Source organism: Callorhinchus milii, unplaced genomic scaffold (genome assembly GCF_018977255.1).
Source record: "Callorhinchus milii isolate IMCB2004 unplaced genomic scaffold, IMCB_Cmil_1.0 Scaffold11, whole genome shotgun sequence".
Classification (NCBI taxonomy): domain Eukaryota; kingdom Metazoa; phylum Chordata; class Chondrichthyes; order Chimaeriformes; family Callorhinchidae; genus Callorhinchus; species Callorhinchus milii.
Genome location: NW_024704752.1, coordinates 11,212,513 through 11,234,363, shown reverse-complemented (window position 1 = coordinate 11,234,363; position 21,851 = coordinate 11,212,513). Strand labels below are relative to the sequence as shown.

At 40.8% G+C, this 21,851-nt stretch overlaps 1 protein-coding gene across 3 annotated transcripts in view; it reads right to left on the bottom strand.

The window, feature by feature from the left end:
- LOC103188800 (glypican-5-like) overlaps positions 1-21,851 on the bottom strand; it is a 176,148-nt gene that overhangs the window by 23,185 nt on the left and 131,112 nt on the right. For all 3 annotated transcript variants that reach the window (XM_007909017.2, XM_042339023.1, XM_042339024.1), the window contains one exon: positions 16,924-17,089. In XM_007909017.2, the coding sequence (XP_007907208.2) occupies positions 16,924-17,089 (166 nt within the window). The remainder of the gene's footprint in view (positions 1-16,923; positions 17,090-21,851) is intronic.

Sequence of the window (21,851 nt, the reverse complement as noted above, 5' to 3'; positions counted from 1 at the left end):
AATGAATCAGTAGGTTTATAATGGAAGCTGAATGTAGCTGAGTAATGGGAGCAGTGACCTCGCTTTGCTCTTGTAGAGGCCGAAGTGTCTGCTGGCAAAAAAACTTGGAAATAATTAACCCTTTGAGTGCCTCCATGAGTTTTTTGGCGGGGTGAGTGCACGAGTGTACAAGTAGTATATTTTGGGAGAAAACACAAAGGAATGAAGTATACCCTAAATGTATAGTTCTTAATCATTTTGCAGAACAGACAGATCCATAGATGCAAATATTTAAATCTTTTAAGGTGAGAGATAGAGCACCTAAAAGTAGAAAAGGCCATAAAGTGGCAAATGAGATTCTGGTTTTATCTTAAAGCATTGAATATTAAAGGAGAGAAATTATGTTACGTTTTACCTTGGTTAGACTACAGTTAGAGCAGTATGTGAAGTTCTAGGTCCCCTAGTACAGTAAGTACATTTGAAGTGTACAGCTGAGGTTCAAACAGATCATACCAGGGATGAGGGTTTGCATTTCTGAGAAATCACTCAAAAATTGTTTATGTCAATTAGAATGGAGAAGGTTAATAAAGGTCTTGAAAGCTCTGAGGTTTTGAGAGGTCAGATAGTGAAAGATTATTCCCGTTGCTTGGTAAATCAGTAACAAGGGGGCATAAGGTCAGTATTGTCATTTGAAGAGCTGGGGGAGGGGGCAAAGGTTTGAAGAAACTTTTTCACTTAGAAAATGAAATATTTTGCCACAACTGGTTATTGAGGTTGAAAATGTAACAATATTCAAAAGGGACATTTAAAGAGGAATAATGTAAAGGTAAAGGTTCAGGTAAAGGGAAGAAAATTGGGAAATTATCTCCAGTGGAGGTGGGAACAGAATTCTCGTCTTAATGTGTTCAATGGCCTCCTCCTCCAGCGATTTGCGTGACATACAACAAGGAAATGACTCAAATTCTCAGGAGAATATCAAGAACATTTGAACAACTTCTGCATGGCTGACTCCTTGCCACAGAAAAACACACTTTCCATTTCTGTAAATGATCTGAGATCAAAGATATAAATACGAGTTGTTAAACCATACATTAACCCGAGAAAACCCTCTGGAATACATCAAAACAATTCTCTGGACAGCACACAGGATCTCTTGAAACAGTAATATGAACCATACAAAATGGTGACCAAGCTGCAATAATCTCTCCGAAGGTGATTGAACTACCCAATACTGTCTCTCAAGGGTGCAATAGATGTATAATAACATATCCTAGAGTTACCTGGACTGAGGAAAAGTGTTCCTCTTAAAGGTCCTGAGCTACTAGTTATTTCTGAACTAATTGCTTTGTGGATTGAAGAGCAAATTATGTAGTGCATCTCTAGAGGTTGCAGAGGCTGATAGTATGTTTAGGTTAGTTCAGGCACACTATGGATTTCTAAGCATTGGGTAATTTATTGCACCGGAGAACTCTATTCAAACAGTATTTATTTACTGCAGATGAGCTTTATAATTAATACTATTAATAATTATTAAAGTTTAATATTTATTAATGTATAAATTAATATGTTTCTTATGCCCCCAAGGAGTGTATTATGAACAGAGGAAATGGTACAATATTCAAGTTACTCCTGTGGGCTACACACAGTATTGCAGTAAAAATGCCTTGGTATCTTTTTTTATCCTCTAACATGGTGATTTTGCAAAGCTGGACACCGAGAAGCCATTCTGGATGAAGATAATATAAAGCTCCAAACGAAGATTTGATTAAATGAGTCAGGGTTTCTGCTAGAAAATGCACACATATATACATATATATTATATATAGATATATACATATAATTGTTGTCATTCTTATATAATTGTCATTCATGAGTGTGATTAGGGCTAGATATTAAGCACCCTATGTATCTGGCACTCATGGAATTGCACTCCAGCTCATGTTAATGACCTTACGGGAAGAGGGGAGAACTTTTGCGGAGAAAAAAAGAATACTGTAGCACCAAATTTAAAACTGCCACATGGATTTAGTTGCAAAAGAAAATCTTTGAATTCTTGATTTCTCCAAAGAATAACATACCTCGATGGTTTTGAGTGCTTAAGTAAACATAACAGATTTATGTCAGTGCCCACCTAAATTATATCACTGGTCTGAGGTTTCAATTAATGTCAGAAAGTATTTACTTCATTGTGGGATCAGTAATTCCAAACCACATGCATTTTGCATTTGACACCTTTCCATTCCCTTGCTAATTACATAAAGCCATCCAGTTACTCAGTGCCTTGACATAATCTTTCAAACACAGCAGCACAGTAATACAGGCATTAGCAAAAGCCATTTGTTTTAATGACAGTGCAATATTATTAACCTGCACTTCAATTGAAACTGAAACTGTTCAAGACCTTTTATACCTATTAAAAGGAATGATGTGCGCTCTCCTTTTAGGGGCCTTAGGGTGTTAAACCATCCACAACAGCTCTTTATGCTTGTAATACAATTTAGACACCTTAGCATTGTTTTTTCATGAGAATTAAAGTGTTTGTGCCGGGAGAATCTGACCATATTGATATGATGGTGCATTAGTGTGACCTATGGGCGTCCCCTCATGTTACAGTACATGTCCACTCTCAGGAAGGTGCTGCACGTTCAAACTGAAGGGCAAGAGAATTCAGCAGGAATATTAGGTGCCTTGTGCTTTGTCCAAGTGGGTTTTCTTCACGTGTGAGCTTTTGTACACTGAAAAGTAGTAAAACTATTCCTGGGTTAGGGAAGGAGAAATCAGCTAGAATTCTCATTCATGACACATATCCAGTGACCACTGTGTAACACATTTGTGTATGGATCCCTTCCGTGGACCTTCCATGGTCGCGGAGCCTATGACACTCAATATCTGAACTCTCGCATGAAGAATGGCTGTATAGATAGACGTCGTTGGTTGGGGAGGGGGGTAAGAAGGGGTGTAGATTTCCAATAAAACCGTACCCAGGAGGAATTAAGTGTCGTCAAGAGAAGGTTGGTGAGGAAGAAAGATGAAGCAAGTTTCCAATTTGCAATCACTGTTGCCAAACATAGAACATAGTGATATCACTTCTAACTTTTGAGAGACATCAAGAGTCCTGTCCTGGAAGGACCCTGGCTGTATGTAAACTGCACAGCGCTGTTATTGATTTACATGTGAGCTCTTCTAAACAATTCTCCACACGTAACCTTCTTACCCTGCCAGAGAGAAGCTGATCACTAAAACCAGACACTTTGCTTAGCCACTTTACCAGCCATTAGGATACTCTTCGAAAGTAAGTTAATTAAATCAGCATTTATGTTTTTTTTAAAAAAACACAAAGACATTTCTGAGCCAAGCTTTCACACTGCAGCCACGTCAGAACAAGTCCCTCTGGGACAAGCCACTAATAAAGGCTGCCGCCTCAAGGCCAATCTGCAACAACTTCATACATCATTGCCAGGCCAGCTTCTCTGTGCCATTGTCAAACACAGGGGAACCAGTTTAACAAGAGGTGCTGTACAAGCAATGTGCCCAAGAGACCATGACTATCCCCTGAGAGAAACCAAGTGGAAGCACGACACATTGATCAAACTGAGCTGAGTTAAAGGGCAGTCACAGTTTCAACAATACATTTAAAAATCAAACCGTTGAAACAATTGCCTTGATATAATGTTCTGCTTTTCCCCTCATTTCTCTTCCTCTACTGAAACCCCAGTCAGTTGCTACCTTAGCTTTGTCTCCACTGCTTTCCAGATTTATGCTGCAATTGTAATCTTTTGTTGCAATATAAGTGAACTTGCTGCCTACATAACCCCTTACTAATAGAAAGTAGCTCTGCAACTACCAAAAAGTATTTACCTGTGCCCCTTCTAATATAAATAAAGAAGTACAATGTGCGCCTGCTTTGATTCACATAGTTGTCCTTTTGGCCCAGTTGTATCTCACCTACTTCACCGCATTGTTGGAGCCAGAGCTGGGCAGAATGGTGGAAGGAATAAGGAACAGCCTCAGAATAATGCAGCATTGCAGTATCTTCTAAATGAGGCAGAAGCTCATATGCACATTGTGGGGCAGTTGCTATTTCCAGATTGTTTTGACGTACGTTTCTCAATTATTCAATCCACAGGTCAGCCATTCTGGTATTGTTATCATTTTGTGAATCCCCCCTCCCCAACTACTTGAGGGCCGAATGATACATTTCTGCTCTTTGTTTAAGTAACACATTCTGCTCATTTTCTCCAGAGCCTCTCACACTTGCAAGTACTAAACCCATTCTTACCCAAACATTCATGCAGTTATTTCGACATGTCAACAACTCTGTGGTGGAGGGAAAGAGCTCAACCTCTTCAATATAATGGGTTCTCATTGTTAGTGAGAAACCAACACTGGACCCATCTCATCTTCCAGAATTACCCATGATACAATTATACAGCATTTCCATTGAACTCTGCATGTCTATGTCTTGGTGTGTGCCTTGTCTATGTATCATTATGTGTCTGCGTATATGTTGCAGTGCATGTCAATGTGTGTCGGAATCAGCCAGTGTGCCTTCATCACCTTGCGGAAATATCAGCATGTGTGTAGATATGTGTCTTTGTGTCAGTGCATCTATAACTATGTCAGTGTGACTGTGTCTATGTATCAGTGTGTCTCTGTGTTGGTGTGTCTATTTGTCGTTATGTGTCTGCCTGGGGTTGGGGTGGTGGTGGGAGGTGAGTATATCAACTCAGTGATTCTCCTTTCATCTATAAATTTCGCCCTTGATTTGTGAGCTTATAATTGGATTTCCCGCTTCCCCAAATCTTTTACAGCGGCGACACATCAAACACTGACGATACTTGTTCAATGCCATTCATACTCAATGGAGCTAGCATATGAAGGCCAAACAATCAGTGACTAGTTTCACAGAAGAACAGAATGTGTGAATAGGAGTAGATGTGAGGATAAAAATGTGAAATACAGCGATGGATTAAAAAAACTGTGGATAATTAGGACTTTTTTTGATAGGGCTGAAAAATAAAGTCATCATAAAATCATCTAAAGTGGCTTTTGACAGCCTTCCAGCAGTTCTATAGATCTTATTTACTGATTTTCAATAACCACTTACACAGTAATTTCAATTTCCATCAGTGGTAAGTGCTTTTCTGTGTATTAGCATTAAAGTGAAGATGTTCAGGGAGTTTCACTGTGTTGCACAGTGACAGTGAAAGTGACACTTATTTCACATCCTGAAAAATGGGGAAGAGCGGGTGGGAGGAGATGACATAAGATAGATATTGTAGTGGGCTGCAGGAAGATTCCACATGAAAATGTATTTAATCATTTAAGACCACAGAACACTGCCCGATAGCTCAACCAATGAAAGCAGTGGTCATTATATTACTGAGCCAAAGAGACCTGAAAGGTTGAATGTTCAATTGCTACTTTATACTGCGTGGGTTGCTCTTGGCTGTGGTGTGGGGGCTACAATTGACATCAGTGCTCTGAGCAGAAATATTCAAACAGTGTTTCCCACTCATTAGAAGTCTCCAGTGACCCCTGATAGAATGTGTATCTGTGTGAAAACTTAGTGAGGACAGGACCAGGCTCACTCAGGGCCCTTCACGCCCCACCAGTCAAAACACTGGACATACTTGGAATGGTGCTGGATGGTAACTGGCATCCACAGTATTTTACCCTAGCAAAGAACCAGCTCATCAGGAGAGTAGAGAAAAATTCTGGAGAGGAACACTGAAATGGATGGCAAATGAAGGGATAGACACATTGATGAAAAGGAGATCCATATAGATGAAGTTGCGATTTGGAGATAAAGAAAAAAAATCAATACAGCTTACACGTGTGAGAAATGCAGTGCTTTCCATCTACCCAAAGCTGAACTATAACTCACCCCAGGCTAATAGGGGGCAGGATTTTCCAGCTCTAGTTAGACTTTGCAGTGTGGAACAATTTACAGAATAACAGATGACTGATGAAAGCTAAGCAGGAGCAACAGAAATGGATTATGACTTGATTCGAAGTAAGTGCACAAAATTGCTCTGACAGGGGGAGGGATGATCAGCCTGTCGGGGAGCATTATTTGTCCAATCACCCTTTCTCCTGTCAAAGTAACCCCAAAATGCACTGAAATTGTGGAAAGATTTTATTTGTAAGGTCTTTAAAGGGATTCTCTTTACCATCTGATAGGGTAAATAAAAAGAAATATGAATACTGTATGCCAAGTAATTGTACAAGAGAAGACAACAGCTTCATTGCATCAGTTGACTAGTCCAATCCCAATTAAACTGCTATTTAAGTCCCCTTTTACTATCCTCCAGAGGATCGTATAACAACAGACCTGGTTCCATTCCAGAAACCAGTGTAAGCTAAGGTTGTAAGAGAAATCAACACAGAGGAAAAGCCTTTGTCATCTCAGATTAATGTGACAAATGTTAACCTTGTCGTAAAATTATCCATTTGATACTAAACAATACTGAGGCCACAGGAGGATTAAAGCTGTTTCGTATCTTTACAAGGTGAACTTGGCTTCATTCATTTCTAATGCACTTGGAATTATGGTTCACACCCAATTGGCTTAAAGATTCGTAACAAATGATATGCCTTAATCAGTGTCATTTTTGGACAAATCTCTGATATTATGATGTCTCCAGAATCAGCATTTCATTTTATTTTTTTTAAATGATAAAGAATCAGGCCATTGCTCTTGTTACACCAGCAGAAACATTTATTCTGCCCAAGGGCAAGGCTGAGCAGACTGTCTGTGTCAGTCCACTCAACACATCCTGGGTTCCACCCTTCCCCAGGTAGTTTGGGTCAATCACATAAGGTAATCTAAAGGAACAGGAGCTGTTGGGTTAGGGCATGATGGAACAACTCTCTTTGACCCAATTTTCCTGAAGTGGTGTTTCATGCTGAATTACCACAGCCTCCAGCAGTCTTTCCGAACCTAACTCAAGTGTCTCTTTTGTGTAGGTGCCCAGACATTTGGGTGTTGGCAGGTTATATTGCATCAGACACATGCACTTTCTAATAGGGATCACTGAATCTTGATAAACTTTCCTTAATCCGCACGAAGTAGGAACCCGATTGTTAGTCGAATGGCAAATTGCTTTTCCGGGGGTAATAAACCCTTAAAAAGATAATAATAATTTGGTCATTCAATCCACCACTGTTTGTGGGACACTGCTGGGTGCAATTGGAGGCTGCGTTTTGCCCATACAATATACAGTCAATTCACTTTACAGTATATTCTGTGAAGTGCTTTGAGATGTCTAGAAGCTGCCATAAGGAGCTATATTAAGTGCAAGGATTAGTATTATTTATTTAGAAAGATTAGGAACCTTGATGATTTCCCCCTTTCCAGTCCTTGTAGCATCAAGTGCACTCTGGTTATGGAGATCAAACTCAACACCCCCAGTCCAGGGATCAAACACGGGATCTTCTTCATCCCAGTACAACTCAGTACCAAACAGACAGCTCTTTTATTTGCTGAGCCGCACAACTAATTTTACAAATAATTTACCTTCCTCCATTGGAATGAAGGTACATTATAGTTTAATCTAATAAAGCATCGCTTTGTCCATTTCCAGACAGTAATCCTGCCCTCAAACAAACCTAATAGCACCGCACAGGGGAACAGAATTTTGTATAATAAAACAAGGGTTTAGAATCATGTGAAATTGAGAAGTTCTTTGAAATGGCCTGCAGTACTAACCTGATTTAATACTGCAGTAAAAAACCTTGATTCAATATCAAAAACCAGCCAATACTCCAAATCAAGTCAGTGTCCTATCAGCTGATTTATTCTCTAATTTCGCAAAATAAAACTGTTGAATCAACATTATAGGTGCATAAATAGATTGTTAGCCTTACTGGAGAACCTATCTGCATCTTAGAGACAGGATATACAAATTTAATCTACTCTTATGTTTAGATTTTAGTTACGCTCAGAATGGACAAGTGGCCTCAGCATTTGTCACACACAGCAGAGTCCTGACTCAGTGATCTTATGGCTATGAAGGGCGTCACCCTGAAAGAGATTGATGCTGTATGTACATTGTTCTTGCTGACTGCAGTCTTGACTTTAGTGTTGTGGAGCAACTCGGATATGAAAGGTCTCGATTTCAGTCCTAATCCATGCTAAATTAGCTGATCCCAGGCAAAGTAGTAATGGGTGGGTGGATGGGTGGAGGGGAAGGGGGATCAGAGCTCCTGCCCCACCAACAAGGCATTGGACATCTATTTTTCCAACTAAACGTCAGAGATATTTGAAATCCAGAGACCCTTGATAGAAAGCGTGCATTTATGGATGTCTGGTGAGTGCCAGATCGGGCTTGGCTGAGATGCTACTGTGGTTTCACAGTCTAATAACAATCATGAAAGATAGTTACTTAAATGAGGTACCAGAGGGTGGCTGACTCCTGTGGAATTGTAACTCATTGTGAGTCAGTGGGCTCATAAGGCCAGTGAGAAAATAAGTAGGGGAAGAAAAGGGGTCCTGATGGCAACACTCATTCTGCTACTCATCAAGAACAGACGCATAGATACTTGCTATCAGATTAAGTCAATTTGAATCCCACACTTCAACAGAGTACTGTTGTGGTCAATTAATGGACAATTGATGGACTCCTTGCACCCTCACACACTAACCTGCATGAATAATCTTGCTTGTATTTAAAGAGCTAATTGATAATGAAAAGGCATGAATATATCACACAGGCACAAACTGCTTATGCAGAATGGTGCCAGCAGGAATTCAAGGGATGGGCTGTCCGAGATCCGTCTCTCCATCAGATCAACAGTTATGTCCAGTAATGTGATGATTTGGGAGATGAAACAACCACAGATTTGCCCATCATGAGCCCATATTACACAATCTTAGGTTTCCATTGTCATCCGTACGATCCACAGTACAGCCCAACTCATCCATACGGTTGCGCTTAAACCTCAACCCAGTGGTAAGTGGTAATAGAAAAGTGCAGAAATATTAGTCAGGAAGTTGAAAAAATTTCGGAAAGTGCAGGGAAATTTGACAAATTTGGGGGACTATTGTGGGGGTGGGTTGATTGGTACTATTGAGGTACGTTTTATTGCCAACCTACATTTTTTCACTTCATTGATAAAACCAAACACATTGTTGTTGCAAAACATTTGTATTGATTTCTTCTTCAACAAACTGGGTGGCCCATTTGGTGATGGAGCGGGGGGAGGACACCAGCGCAGGCCCAAAGGGCCTAGAGATCTGTCAGCGGTTTTATAGCTTCCGTGGAAAAATTGTGGCCGCACTTTTCTATTGGCCCAGGTGATAAGGAATGTGATTAGAGACAGAAAGGAGAACATGTCTGAATTTAGCATCACCCCCAGCTGTTAACCAGCCAGCACAACAAAGGCAATGATTGCCCAGGCCAGCTCAGAATTCAACACGTTTGGGAATTTCATTCAGAAGGAAGGCTGCCTGAGGAAAGAGGCAGGTTCAAAATGAGTTTCTAAAGGAGGAAAAATATCTCAGCAGCCAGGAATTTCTTTCATTTCAAGGGTTGTTGAGCAAAGTGGATTTCAACATTGTTATCTGATGCTAATTTAAGTGCGGCATGGGGTTTGTGGCAGCTCCTTTCACAGCAACATTTGCCTCAACTGTTTCATGTGCCTGAGCTGTGCCAATGCAATATCTGCCCACGACCCTTTCTCACTTTCGTCCGGATCATTTGAGCTGTAATTATATACAAATTAAAAAGCAATGACTATTTTAAAAAAGAACGCTCTATTTTTTTCCTCTCAGATTTCCTTCACTCTTTTTAAGGCAGTGGGATCATTCACTTCGTAGTTGTTTGAGGCGCAAATTGGCTGCCGTGTTCACTTAGAAAATACAGTCCCTACATTTTGCAGTAAATCTTGTGAAGCGCTATGAGATGTCCTCAGGCCTTGAAAGGTACAATATTAAATGCAAGGATTATTAATATTTATCTCACGTAGATTAGTAAAAATAGAAGTCTTTTATTCTCTGTCTTTAGAATGGGATTTCCCCTTCTAACTTCACAGTGAAAAGATTTCTACTTTTAATGAGCAGTGAAAGATAGCCTCAGTGATGCTGCTCACTAAATATTTTACCTACAATACTTTGCCTTCCTGAATCAGCTCTGCAGTAAGTGTCAGCAGGCCAGTTAACCACGGGAGAGGGAAATCATAGCTAAGTTCAATTTTGTCCTCATCCAATGTTGATAACTTCCAGTAAGGGGTCAATGGGTAGCAATCAAGTGTCTGAATGCTTCTGTGCAGAAGCACACTAATTCAGATCAGCTATCTCAACATTGACAGAACATCGAGGGCCATGACCTGAGTTCAATTCCAGGCAGGGTGAAACCTTGGGCAAGTTTCCTTACTCCACACAGAGCCTAATAATAATCCCTCCAAAAACCCAAAACAATAATAAATTGGTCATTTTCAATCTACGACTGTTTGTGGGACATTGCTGTGCGCAATTGGCTGCTGCGTTCGCCCACGAATATACAGTCAATTCACTTTACAGTGTGTTTTGTGAAGCGCTTTGGGACGTCCTCCCGACGTGAAAAGCGCTATATCAAATGCAAGGATTATTATTCTGTTTTACCAACTAGTCTTCAGGAAGATTTGAAACCCTGGTGATGTATGAGTAACTGATTCACCAATATCTACTGTATCCAAATTCACAGTCCCTACACTTTACAGTAAATCCTGTGAAGCCCTTTGAGTCATCCTCCTGACACGAAAGCTGCTAAATCAAATGCAAGGATTATTATTATTATCCAGCGCTGACGGTTTATTCACATTTTTATAAAAGAAATTCCAAGCTGAATAGTGAACATATTGGGGCATGTCTGGGGCTTATAGCTCTGCAGATGTGTCTGATGGAGAGAGAAGACACATGAAATGTGAACACATTGTCCAGCCCCTAGCATTGAGAACAAGTGTCTGTGAGCAGTAACCTCCGGTGCAAACAGCTGTCAGTGATTCCGATCGGCCTATTGTCTGAGTCAAATGCACAGGACTTAATCAGGCCTGAGAAGCCTGCATGCCGGAGGGATGAAAGGGCCCTGTCTTGCAAGGCCATTTAGCTGAGATTCCTATGGAATTTCAGGAATGTCTCATGGGAACAAAGGTCCATTTTACTTCTGATCTTCTGCTTAGTCGCTGCATCTATTTATTTTTGCTAAGAGTTCAGTGGCATCCAATGGGAATCCGATCACAAACATCTAGAGTCATTCCCAGGCCTCCCATGCTCGGAAGTATTACAAAAACATTTGCATAAATACCTCAATTCAAGGTTGAAATCCAGGGATTTGACCCATTCACCTTATTTGGATTTGAAAACAATGTTATCTGGGAGAGAACTAAGCTGTGATTTACGCTGATATGGGTCAAATAAACAACATTTTAGAAAATAAACTTTACCAAGATATATGGTAATATACATGGAACTATTACACCTCTGGTGCACAGATTAAATCAGGATGCTATACTTAGTAACAAACAGTACATTATTTTGTAATATATGCAAGAATGTATATCCAATATAAAATATATCAAAAGATTTCCATGTTAGCAATTTGTGTTATAGATACAACTTTTTTTTAACAACACACCAAGAAAAGAAACATGTATTATATAGGAGTGTTGTACCCAGTAGAATACAATGTCTTTCACTAGATAATATATGCAGGAACAATAAACTCTGTATAATATTTTGGAATATTACACTAGTTACATTTCGCATTGTTTAATGTTCACAGGACAACTAATAGGCCAGACACATGCACACTCTAATATATATTAAGACGTGTTATATCAATGTTATTATTTTCTTATTTTGGCACCCCTTAGAATAAATTACCAACAGTTTCTTTGGAATCCCTGTAATCTTAGGACCTATTGGTGATGCTTTTGAGATGCTGCTGAGTGCATGCCTGAGGGCTTAATGATTATCCCACAATGATTATTCTGCACACTGGAATTTACATAGCCACATGTCACTGCTAAATGACATAGTGGATAACACTGAAACATCAGAAGTCTGAGTCTCAAAAAATAACTACTCACTTTACTTACATTAAAAACAAATAGCTCTATTTGCACACTGTCTGCATTACAAAATCAAACGATATCTTAATATGTTTCGGGATTGACAAAACTGACAAAATTCAGAGGCCCCAGTATCAGTAAGAACGTGTTGCCTCTGTATTTCACCACAATAGACTGCAACCTTAGCCCAGGGTATTCTACCCTTGTGCTCAACTGATGAAACTCAATGAGTTGAGACAAGGTTAAGTGAGCGAGACCTCTGATAGTTAAAGTCAGAACCTTCTCCTTAGGACTTCACTACTTGTGAGAGCCCAGACATTGAGTGTCAGCTGGGTATTCAAACATAGGATGCTTCATGACCAAAGCAAACTGATGTACACACATGCAAACAGCCAGCGGAATCCTTGCCTGGAATCTCACCTCTCTAATCCATGGACAGACACTAAGGCTAACTGCAGTGTCTCCCTGTGGCACTCACTAAGCACATCAACTCAGTACAGATCAAATGCAAAACATTTGCATGCAAAATACCCAGTCGACACACTTTACAAGATATCTAAGATGCACTTTGAGATATTCTCCTGATATGAAAAGCACTAATGCAAGGATTATTATTATTATTATAATAAACTGGACCGTCCTAGCTTGTTTATCTGAGCAGCTCACTACAGATGCATTCAAGCACTAAACTACAGGACTGCTCCCCATTCCAAAAATAATAACTAACAGGTTGTAACTTCTGAAATGTGCATCAGAGGCAACATCAGGCAATACTCGGGACTTGGAAAGAATTCATTATCCATTACGGTTTTCAACCTACTTAATTATAGTAGTCTGCTGAGCCGCTTTGTTGGAGATGAAAGAAATGTTATTATTTATTGAACATTAATGTACATTATTACATTAAAAGGGGAACATTCACTGGAGCAGGAAATGCTTTTTAATGTAATCTTATTCCTGCAAACAGTTTACATTGGTGGACTTATGAGAAAGAAGCATTCAGTGTGGAGGTGATCATTACGGTCTTTCATATTCTGGGTGCTGCCCCAAAATGTTTTCATTTGAATGTCAGCAAGACCGAGGCCCTCCTGACTGGCTCCCATCAGTGCCTCCATACCTCAGGTGCTGACAGCATCACCACCCTACTAAGCCAGTCCGGAACCTTGGCACCTTGTTTGACTCTTAACTATCCTTTCTACCTGACGTCCGTGTCATGATCTGCTCTGCCTTCCCCCACCTTCGCAACATCGCCTGGCTCTGCCACTGTCTCACACCACAGGGCGCTAAAACCCTCATACACACATTCATAATGACCAGGCTTGACTTCACAAACACCCTGCTTATCAGCCTCCCCAACTCCTCCCTCCATAGACTGCAGATCATCCAGAACTCTGCAGCCCATGTCCTCTCCTGCACCAGGCTCCATGACCCTATCACCCCCATCCTCACCCGACTCCACTGGATTCCCATCACACAGAGGACACAGTTCAAGATCCTGGTCCTCACGTTCAAAGCCCTCCGTGGCCTTGTTTCCCCCCTACCTCTGCGACCTCCTAATCCCCTACCAACCTGCTTGCTCCCTCCGCTCAGCGGACTCTGGCTTGCTTCACGTACCCCACCTCGCTCGCCCCACCATTGGTGGTCGGGCCTTCAGCCATTTTGCCCCCAGCCTCTGAACCATCCCTCCGCCTCTCCCCCTCCCTTGCCTCCTTCAAGACCCATCTCAAGACCCTCCTCTTCAACCGTGCTTTTGATCACCCTCCTTCCCCCACTTCCCTCCACTCTCCTCAATCTTGACCCCCAGCTCGGGTCCGAAACATTGACTGTCCAGTGCCTTGGGACATCCTCCTGACGTGAAAATGTAATATTTTACATTTGCATTTACTCATTATGATTAAAAGTTTCAAATACCAAAGGATACAAGTTTAAAAATGTGGTGGTTGAAAGAATGGATACAAATGTAATATTTTTGCTTTTAAATGCAGTGCTTGACAAGATAGGCAATGTCGAAGTAGTCAGTCTCAAGTGATGCTAAAGTTAAGCATTTCAGACCCTGAGATTAAAATTGAGACTTTGAAACATACCAGATTGAGCACCATTCACAAGAATATCCAAAAACTTTAGCAACAGGAAAAAACAAATAAACTTTTGACATTAATCAACTCCCACCTGCCATATTCTCACCAAATGTTTCAAACCTTTTCAACCCACCTTTATCTTGTTTGCTTTAATGGCCTTCCCTGGTAAATTATCCACATATTTATTACTTATTGTGTAAAATAGTTCTGTCTCACTTCCATTCTTTCAACCTCCACATTTTTAAACTTGTATCCTTTGAAACTTTTAATCATAATGAGTAATTTGCCAGAATCCCCTGCCAACCTTTCATCTTCAAATCTCTTTTGAGAAACATTAATCTTTACTTCCTCAACTTTTCGCTACGTCTTGAATTCCAGATATCTGGATACCACTATCTTCTCAAGGGCAATGACCATTAATTACATTGCATTTGTGAAATGCTCAGTCTGGTTTGGATACTCTTAAGCATGGCGATGGATTGCTAAATGTGACAGACACCCAGCTGAAGAAAAAAAACGATGTCAACACCTTTTGTCTCTACCCCAGTGGTAGACTGTCAGTAACCTGCTTTTGGCTGTGAAACAACTGCAATTCTTTTTAATATCTTTGCAGTGAGATCTGAAATGACTCCATAATCACACCCCATGCATGCGCTTATAATTGAAGCTCTAGTATTTGCAGGTTTAGTATCAAACACAGGGCAAATACAAACTAAGCAAGAACTCCTGTTATAACAATTGAAACCTAAATATATAATCCTTCAAGTTTAATTGAAATTCTTCAAACCATTCCACTTAACCGCAACCATAGAAAGTGAGGCAACATTCCAGCTTTGGTGCAGTTTTGATATGGACTTCATGGATTCCATACTTATGGTCCACATTTATTGTCCAGACTGATGTTAGCAAGTGAAATGGATTGATCTGGATAAGACCTTCAAAGCAGACAGTATTTTTCCTTCCCTTCTATTCCGTAATGCATTTCTGTCCAAGACGCTGTTGAGTGAAAAAGGCGCAACATAAATGCAAGTTATTATTGTTTTGACAAATGTCCCTAATGCCTCTGAAACTTGGGTCTTCCTCCACAAATGTTATTACTCTCCTGTTTAGATGATGGAGAGGCTACCCCCAGTAAGACAGGGGAATATAGTAGCAGTCCAAAAAAGGGCATTCTTCATGTTTAAGGCAAGATGGTGAATATTCACAAACCATTCGAGTGTATGGACATTCCAGTCAAGAATATCGCAAATACAGTTCATTTTTCCAGTCGGATAATGGCTTTATTATGCCAACATGCCAGTGTAAAGCTGGTATCCTGCTAACTGGCAACCTGTTCTATCGCACAATATTCTGCAAACTAGAAAACTAATGCGCGATGCAGCCATTAAGATGAATATCATGCTCAGGTTTGCTCAGGCCCTCCCGGGGTCTCGGCAATGTGGTAGTCATCATTAGGTTGCTAATTTCAATGCACATGTTAATTAACCCCACAGGTGTAAATTGCTTTGCTGATAACAGTGACACCACATCATCTATACATTGTGAGTTTCAGACCCTTCAAACGCATTTCACATATCTGGACCTCACAGCCGGAAGAAAGGTTGTTATCCCATCAGTGTTAGTTGGATCTGAATCCAGGTTGTGGGACTCAGAGGAATTCAGTCTGCCAACCACTGTTTCCCTTAATTCACTGACTTCACTGCAACACCATCCAGGAACTATTAAATCACTCCAAGATAGTTATCCAATGTAAACAGTACCCAAGTAGATTCCAGCAGCTTTTCAATTAAAATATCAGAAGGAGGTAACCTGCTGCTGAGCAGAATCTCCCCATTAACGGAGAGTTCATCCTCAATATTGGTGGGGCATGAACCCCTATTGAAAACTATGCAAGATAGATAAGGAGTCTCCTTTCTGATATGGGTTTTCATGTTGGAATGTGATTTAACTGATTTAGCAAAAAAATAAATTGATTCTACGCCTCAGCAATCATATATAATTAAATTTAGAATCCAATTTGTACAGTGATCCATGCATTCCGTTTGCCTTCTTCCCAACGGCAAATTCACAAACCCCAAGAGTTTGAGAAAGTAGTTTATTTGAACTGGACTTTTACACCATGTTCCAACTGGCACCAGCCTTTGGCAAGTACTCTATAGACTAGCTTCTGTGATCAGATATAACTGGTTATGAGGAGAGAAAGGAGAATGTGGGAGATAGCTGGGTGGGGGGGGCGGGAAATAGTCTATGAAGGGGTGGGTTAAAATAGTGCAGAGATGGAGCTGGATGAATATTCGTTCTGTGGTGTTTGTTTGATTACCTTTGGTATTCAGGACACATGTGTACAGAACTCTCTTCAGAGACAAAGCGACTAGGAAGAGGTCCATTATACAGTAGTTTTTGATAAGGCTATGGAAAGAATGGGCTCAAAGACCTGATCAAGATGGTCACTTCTCATTCCGCACTTTCTGAAGTCGGCCTATTCTGCCTTGTGAAAGTGCACTATGGAAAAGTAATTCTCTTCATTGTCACAGCTGTTGCTACACCACAAAATGATCATCCATCAACAGCAGTCACAGCAACACCACAAGAGAGATCTAAAATGAGGGTTGGGCTAATAATAACCCATGTAGCTGTAATCAAATGTAATTAAAAGAATCACCCACATCAGCAAGAAACTTGTGGTTTCAACAGTCCTACATTTCGTTGAATAGACTCGTAAGAATTTAATTGTCCTCCAACATGGTCCTCGCTGGACATCATTTAATATTTGTTCAATGTAGCAGCGTAATTGAAGGACAATAACAGAACTCACATGTGTTCTTCCTGCGGTTCTTGCCTCCGGATTCGCCACTCCCAGATCCTGTGCAGCCATCCTCGTCGTCACAGTCGCCACTGCTTTCCAAATCCTCGCCCTGACCACTGCCAACTTCTTTGGATGACCATTGTTCCGGGTGCCTGGATGTTTTACTGTGCAGCATCTGAGATTAAACAGAATGGGAACAGTCAGGAAAAGGATGAGAAGCTCCACTTATGGTCGACACCTGTAACACCTGGGAGTCCAGTGTTCCATTGTTTTTTGTTCTTGCTTCAATTTCCTCTCCCTCCTCCCCGAGGGCCCCAACGCCTGCTGACGTAGGATTTTATAGGTGCATATAATATTGTATAATATTGTACAGTCTATTAAAGGGGTGAAATGCTCTTGTATATATAATTTAACATACTCCATTACTGGGTCAAATATTTCTGTATGTAACACACTCTGTGTAACTGGATTGATTATTTGGAAAACATTTTATGACTGAGTCAAACTTCTAACACACTCTGTCACTGGGTTGAACACACCTGCATACTGTAGAGTGGCTGATTTTGCACAATCCAAATTCTGGACTGTCAGGTGGCCCTGACTTAATATCACTAAAGTCAATTTGCTCAGCTCTACAAGCAGCTGAACTGAAGCAAACCTAGAAATCTAATCTTTGCGTAAATATAAATTTGCAGAAGTTTATTTCTGCCTGAATAGCAGGCAATGAGGATTTAACCAGCTACAATCAAATGGCTCAGCATTGAAACCACTGTTTAGCAAGCTTCCTGCTACTTGTCCAGCTAGGACCAACCTACCCTTGCGGGGTATTGTTTGTCAAAAGAGTGGCAGAGTTGTTTCTAGTGGTCTCAGTAGTTTAGTTCCTGAGCCAGGGTGGGTCTCAGTATTCCAGGGCACTGCTGATGATAGACCAGCCAGCCTGGTTTATTATAATAATAATAATAATCCTTGCATTTTGATATAGCGCTTTTCACGTCGGGAGGTCGTCCCAAAGCGCTTCACAGAACACACTGTAAAGTGAATTGACTGTATATTTGTGGGCGAATGCGGCAGCCAATTGCGCACAGCAATGTCCCACAAACAGTCGTAGATTGAAAATGACCAATTTATCATTGGTTTTGGTTTTGGAGGGATTATTATTAGGCGTGTGGAGTAAGGAACCTTGCCCAAGGTTTCGCCCTGGAAGGAATTGGAGGGATAGACCAGTCATCAGGAGCAGAGATTCTTCGCACTCAGCTTCCATTAACCCTGCAAGCCAAAGCCCTACCAGGTTGGTGGTCCAAGCTGGACAAGCAGCAGAAGCTTGCCAGATAGTGCTCTTGCCAACCTGCACCTAATACCCTCCAGTATTAGGTAAGCAGGGGGCAGCCCTCTGGGGAGAGAGTGTGCATTCAATTCCAGACAGGGAAATGTCTATGTTTAAGTGGCATATATGGAACCCTCAGTCTGGTTTGGATACTCTTCAGCATGATGATGGGTTTCCACATGTTTCAGACACCCAGCTGACTTTAAAAAAACCCTGGTGTATAACATTTTGTCATTTTGTATATACACATATATACATAGAAAGCTTATGACAAACAAGGCACAGTTCTTCTGCACATATCAGATACAGATCTGATGGTTTTTTCTTTGGAACAGATTGGTACAGCAGATTAACATTGGCCCAACCTAATTGCTATTTTTTTCAAAAGAAAAATTGATCTACGCTGCTAAATGTCAACATCTACTCAAAAAGCTGTTCAAATGCACTGCAGGGCAGGGCAAGAGCTTCCGAAGGAGCAATCTACGAGAAAAAAAATCAAACAACACTTCCTGCCTCCTGTCTCTTGCCAGTGCAATGCACATATTTAAATTGAATCAAGTGAATAAAAAGGGTCACCTAGGGGTAGGCTGAAGATTGGCAGCCAGACAAATCGGCAATTTGACAAAAATCTATCATTTCTACAAAAATGCCAAGAAAAGAAACCGGTTTTGGCAGTGGGTATTTATAATAAGTCAATATACCTAACCATGTTAGACAGGCTGTAAATGTATTTGACAGATTTCATCACTACAGGGGTTCAACACACACCTCTGCCATTGACGAAAATGTTCAGTAATGGTTTCTTTTTTTATGATCAACAATAATGTTTGCAAGCCTGAATAATCTAAGAATCCACCTTCCTTTTCACAACAAAACACAGGTCATTGACTGCAGACAGGCTGACTGCTCCAGAAACAGAGAACATCAATTAGAGACTCGGGCAAATACGGCAACCCCTTCCCCCTCACCCCCATCCCATCCTTCACAAAGAATGGGCCACAGACTCCTAGCCTTTCACGTTGCAAAAAATAACAAATGCTAGTGGGGAATAACCCTCAGTGACACACTTGTTTTTTGGTAAAGTTTATAATAATAATACTTGTATTTGCTATAGAACCTTATCACGTCTTCCAGACATCTCAAAGTGCTTCGCAGAATATACTGTAAAGTGAATTGACTATATTTTGTGGGTGAAATATACACACATTATACTCACATTAAACTATGTGGTTTTAGCTGGTTAAACTCCAGCTGTACTCCAACCCACACTCTGGGCTCCTCAAGCCTTAGCTCTGTTCAGCCTGTGTCTAATACCACTGGAGTTAGGTAAGCAGTATAGAACTGAAGAGTGAATTCTAGCCAGATATGGCAAAGTTTCCATGTGTAGTTGGAACTCACAATCTGGTTTGGATATTCTTAAGGATGGTGATGAGTTTCTGTATGTATCAGACTTCCCAAAATAAAAATCATAAAGGTGAAGGATGGTAGTGCTGGGACGTGGAACAATTCCTCCTTCAGGCACTTCTGCTGACTGAATTAAATTCCGGAAGCTCATCAGCAAGTTTTTTTTATAAACTAAGAAAATTAGCTGCTGCGTTTCACCCACAAAATACACAGTCACTACACTTTACAGTATATTATGTGAAGCACTTTGAGAAGTCTCAATGAAGTGATAAGGCGCTATATCAAATGCAAAGATTATTATTGTTAAAGTTAAGTGGGCAGACAGATCCATCGCCCAAGCCGAAACACTTGGATCAGTCGCCCAAAACTCGCAGGAAAGCAACAGTAAAGTCTTGCAGCCATTCTAAACTTGGATTTCATAATTTTACCCAGCTTGTACTTAACCTGCTTCTAATGATAGTTGCAGACAGTAGCTCAGAGCAGTGATTGTAACACACTTTAAACATTGTATTCTCTTGGGTTGCTTTTGAATTTGGAAAAAGACAAGCAGAGAAAAAAACAGCCGGACTGCACCCTCCACCGACACACTAACAAGAAAAGTTAATGTCAGAATGTGGTCATTGCCAAGAATTAGTATGCATAGAGTACGCCTGCTGGCATTTCCTTCAGCAAATAAAAGCTAATTGTATGCTGCATATAAAGTACCTGAAAAGATTTGGCTTTAATTCCTTTCTTTCAACGAGCTCATCACAAGCCAGCATTGATTGATATGCAGAGAGGTACATCACTGCTGCCTGAAACTCAACACTTCCAACTGGTGAAACACTGCTGATCAATGGGTAGGGATGTGTGTTTGAGCGGTGGGCAGGAGGATGGTGGCAGTGCCCTCAAGTATTTCTTGTTGAGTTGTGCCCCTCATTGAGGCTTGCAATGAGTTCCTGGGACCTGCTATACACCTAAAATGGTCTTACAACTGTAATAGTCGGATGTTTAATGATCAATGGTTACTATCTTCTGGAGAGTGGGGGGGTTGGTGGAAGAGTTAAGTACAGTCTCCTGGAGACTGGGATGTCTCCAAGGTGACGTGCCTGGAAATGAAATAGAGTAAACCCTTTGTGCGAGTCTCAGTTATCCTGAGCAAAGCAGATCCAGCAATTGTGTTGTTGTCGGGAGAATACACAGCCCCATTGGCAATTCTAGTCACTAGGGGCAGGAACTCTTCCCACCTGACTTCTGTTAACTCTGCAAGGCAATGCTTTAACACATAGAGTGGGTCGATCTGGTCAAGCAAGCTCTCCAGCTAGTGCTCGCAATGGCAAGCTCTGCAATTTTTAGCTGGTTAAACTCCAGCAGCACATGCTCTAAACACACAGTATGTGGTCCTCAAGCCTTGGATCCTGCCAACCTGTGCTGAAAGCTTTCTGGAAATAAGTAAGCAGAGTGTGTCCCTCCAGGGAGAGAGTGCGCACTGCATTCAAGACAATTGGGAAATGTCCATGCTTAGCTGGCATGAATACGTGCACTTCTATCTGGTTTGGGATATACTTGAACATGGCAAGGATTTTCACATATATTTGATGCCCAGTTAGTTATCCAAAAAAAACAAGCCTGCATTGTGCTGATATTGTTTCCCTTTGCTGCTTTCTTTTCTCGTCTGCTGAAGACACTTTGACTCAATTTTCCTTTAAGGGCATGATTCCATGGATTTTGTCTGGTACCTCGGCCATTCTTCAAAGTGAATGTTGACACATTAAACACTGGGTGTCAGCAGGTCATTTAATCTAGCATTGCAGTCAGTCAGATCACATCCTTATCCAATATCCACATGCACTCATAATCAACAGGGGTCACTGCATAGTCAGGAGGAGCAAGAACCCTGGTTGATTTTTTTTCTGTTTCAACTCAGGGTACTGAGATTAAGTACAATACCCCAACTAAAATCAGATACCTCAACAGACCAGGGATTGTACTTGGGATTGAACAATCTGGTTCAACCAAGGAGCAGGCACAGTGTGCAGATTTGAAAATGAAATATACCCAGGATTTTCAATTTGCAAGATCCAAAATGGCTTTAATGGTCCTTAAATAGACAATATGGTTAAATATTTATTAGAGACTGCATGGATTATTTCATTACGCTGTATAAACTGACTGTGCTATTTGTAATATGTTGTTTTACATGATTGGTAATGAGGCCTTTTATTTCCCA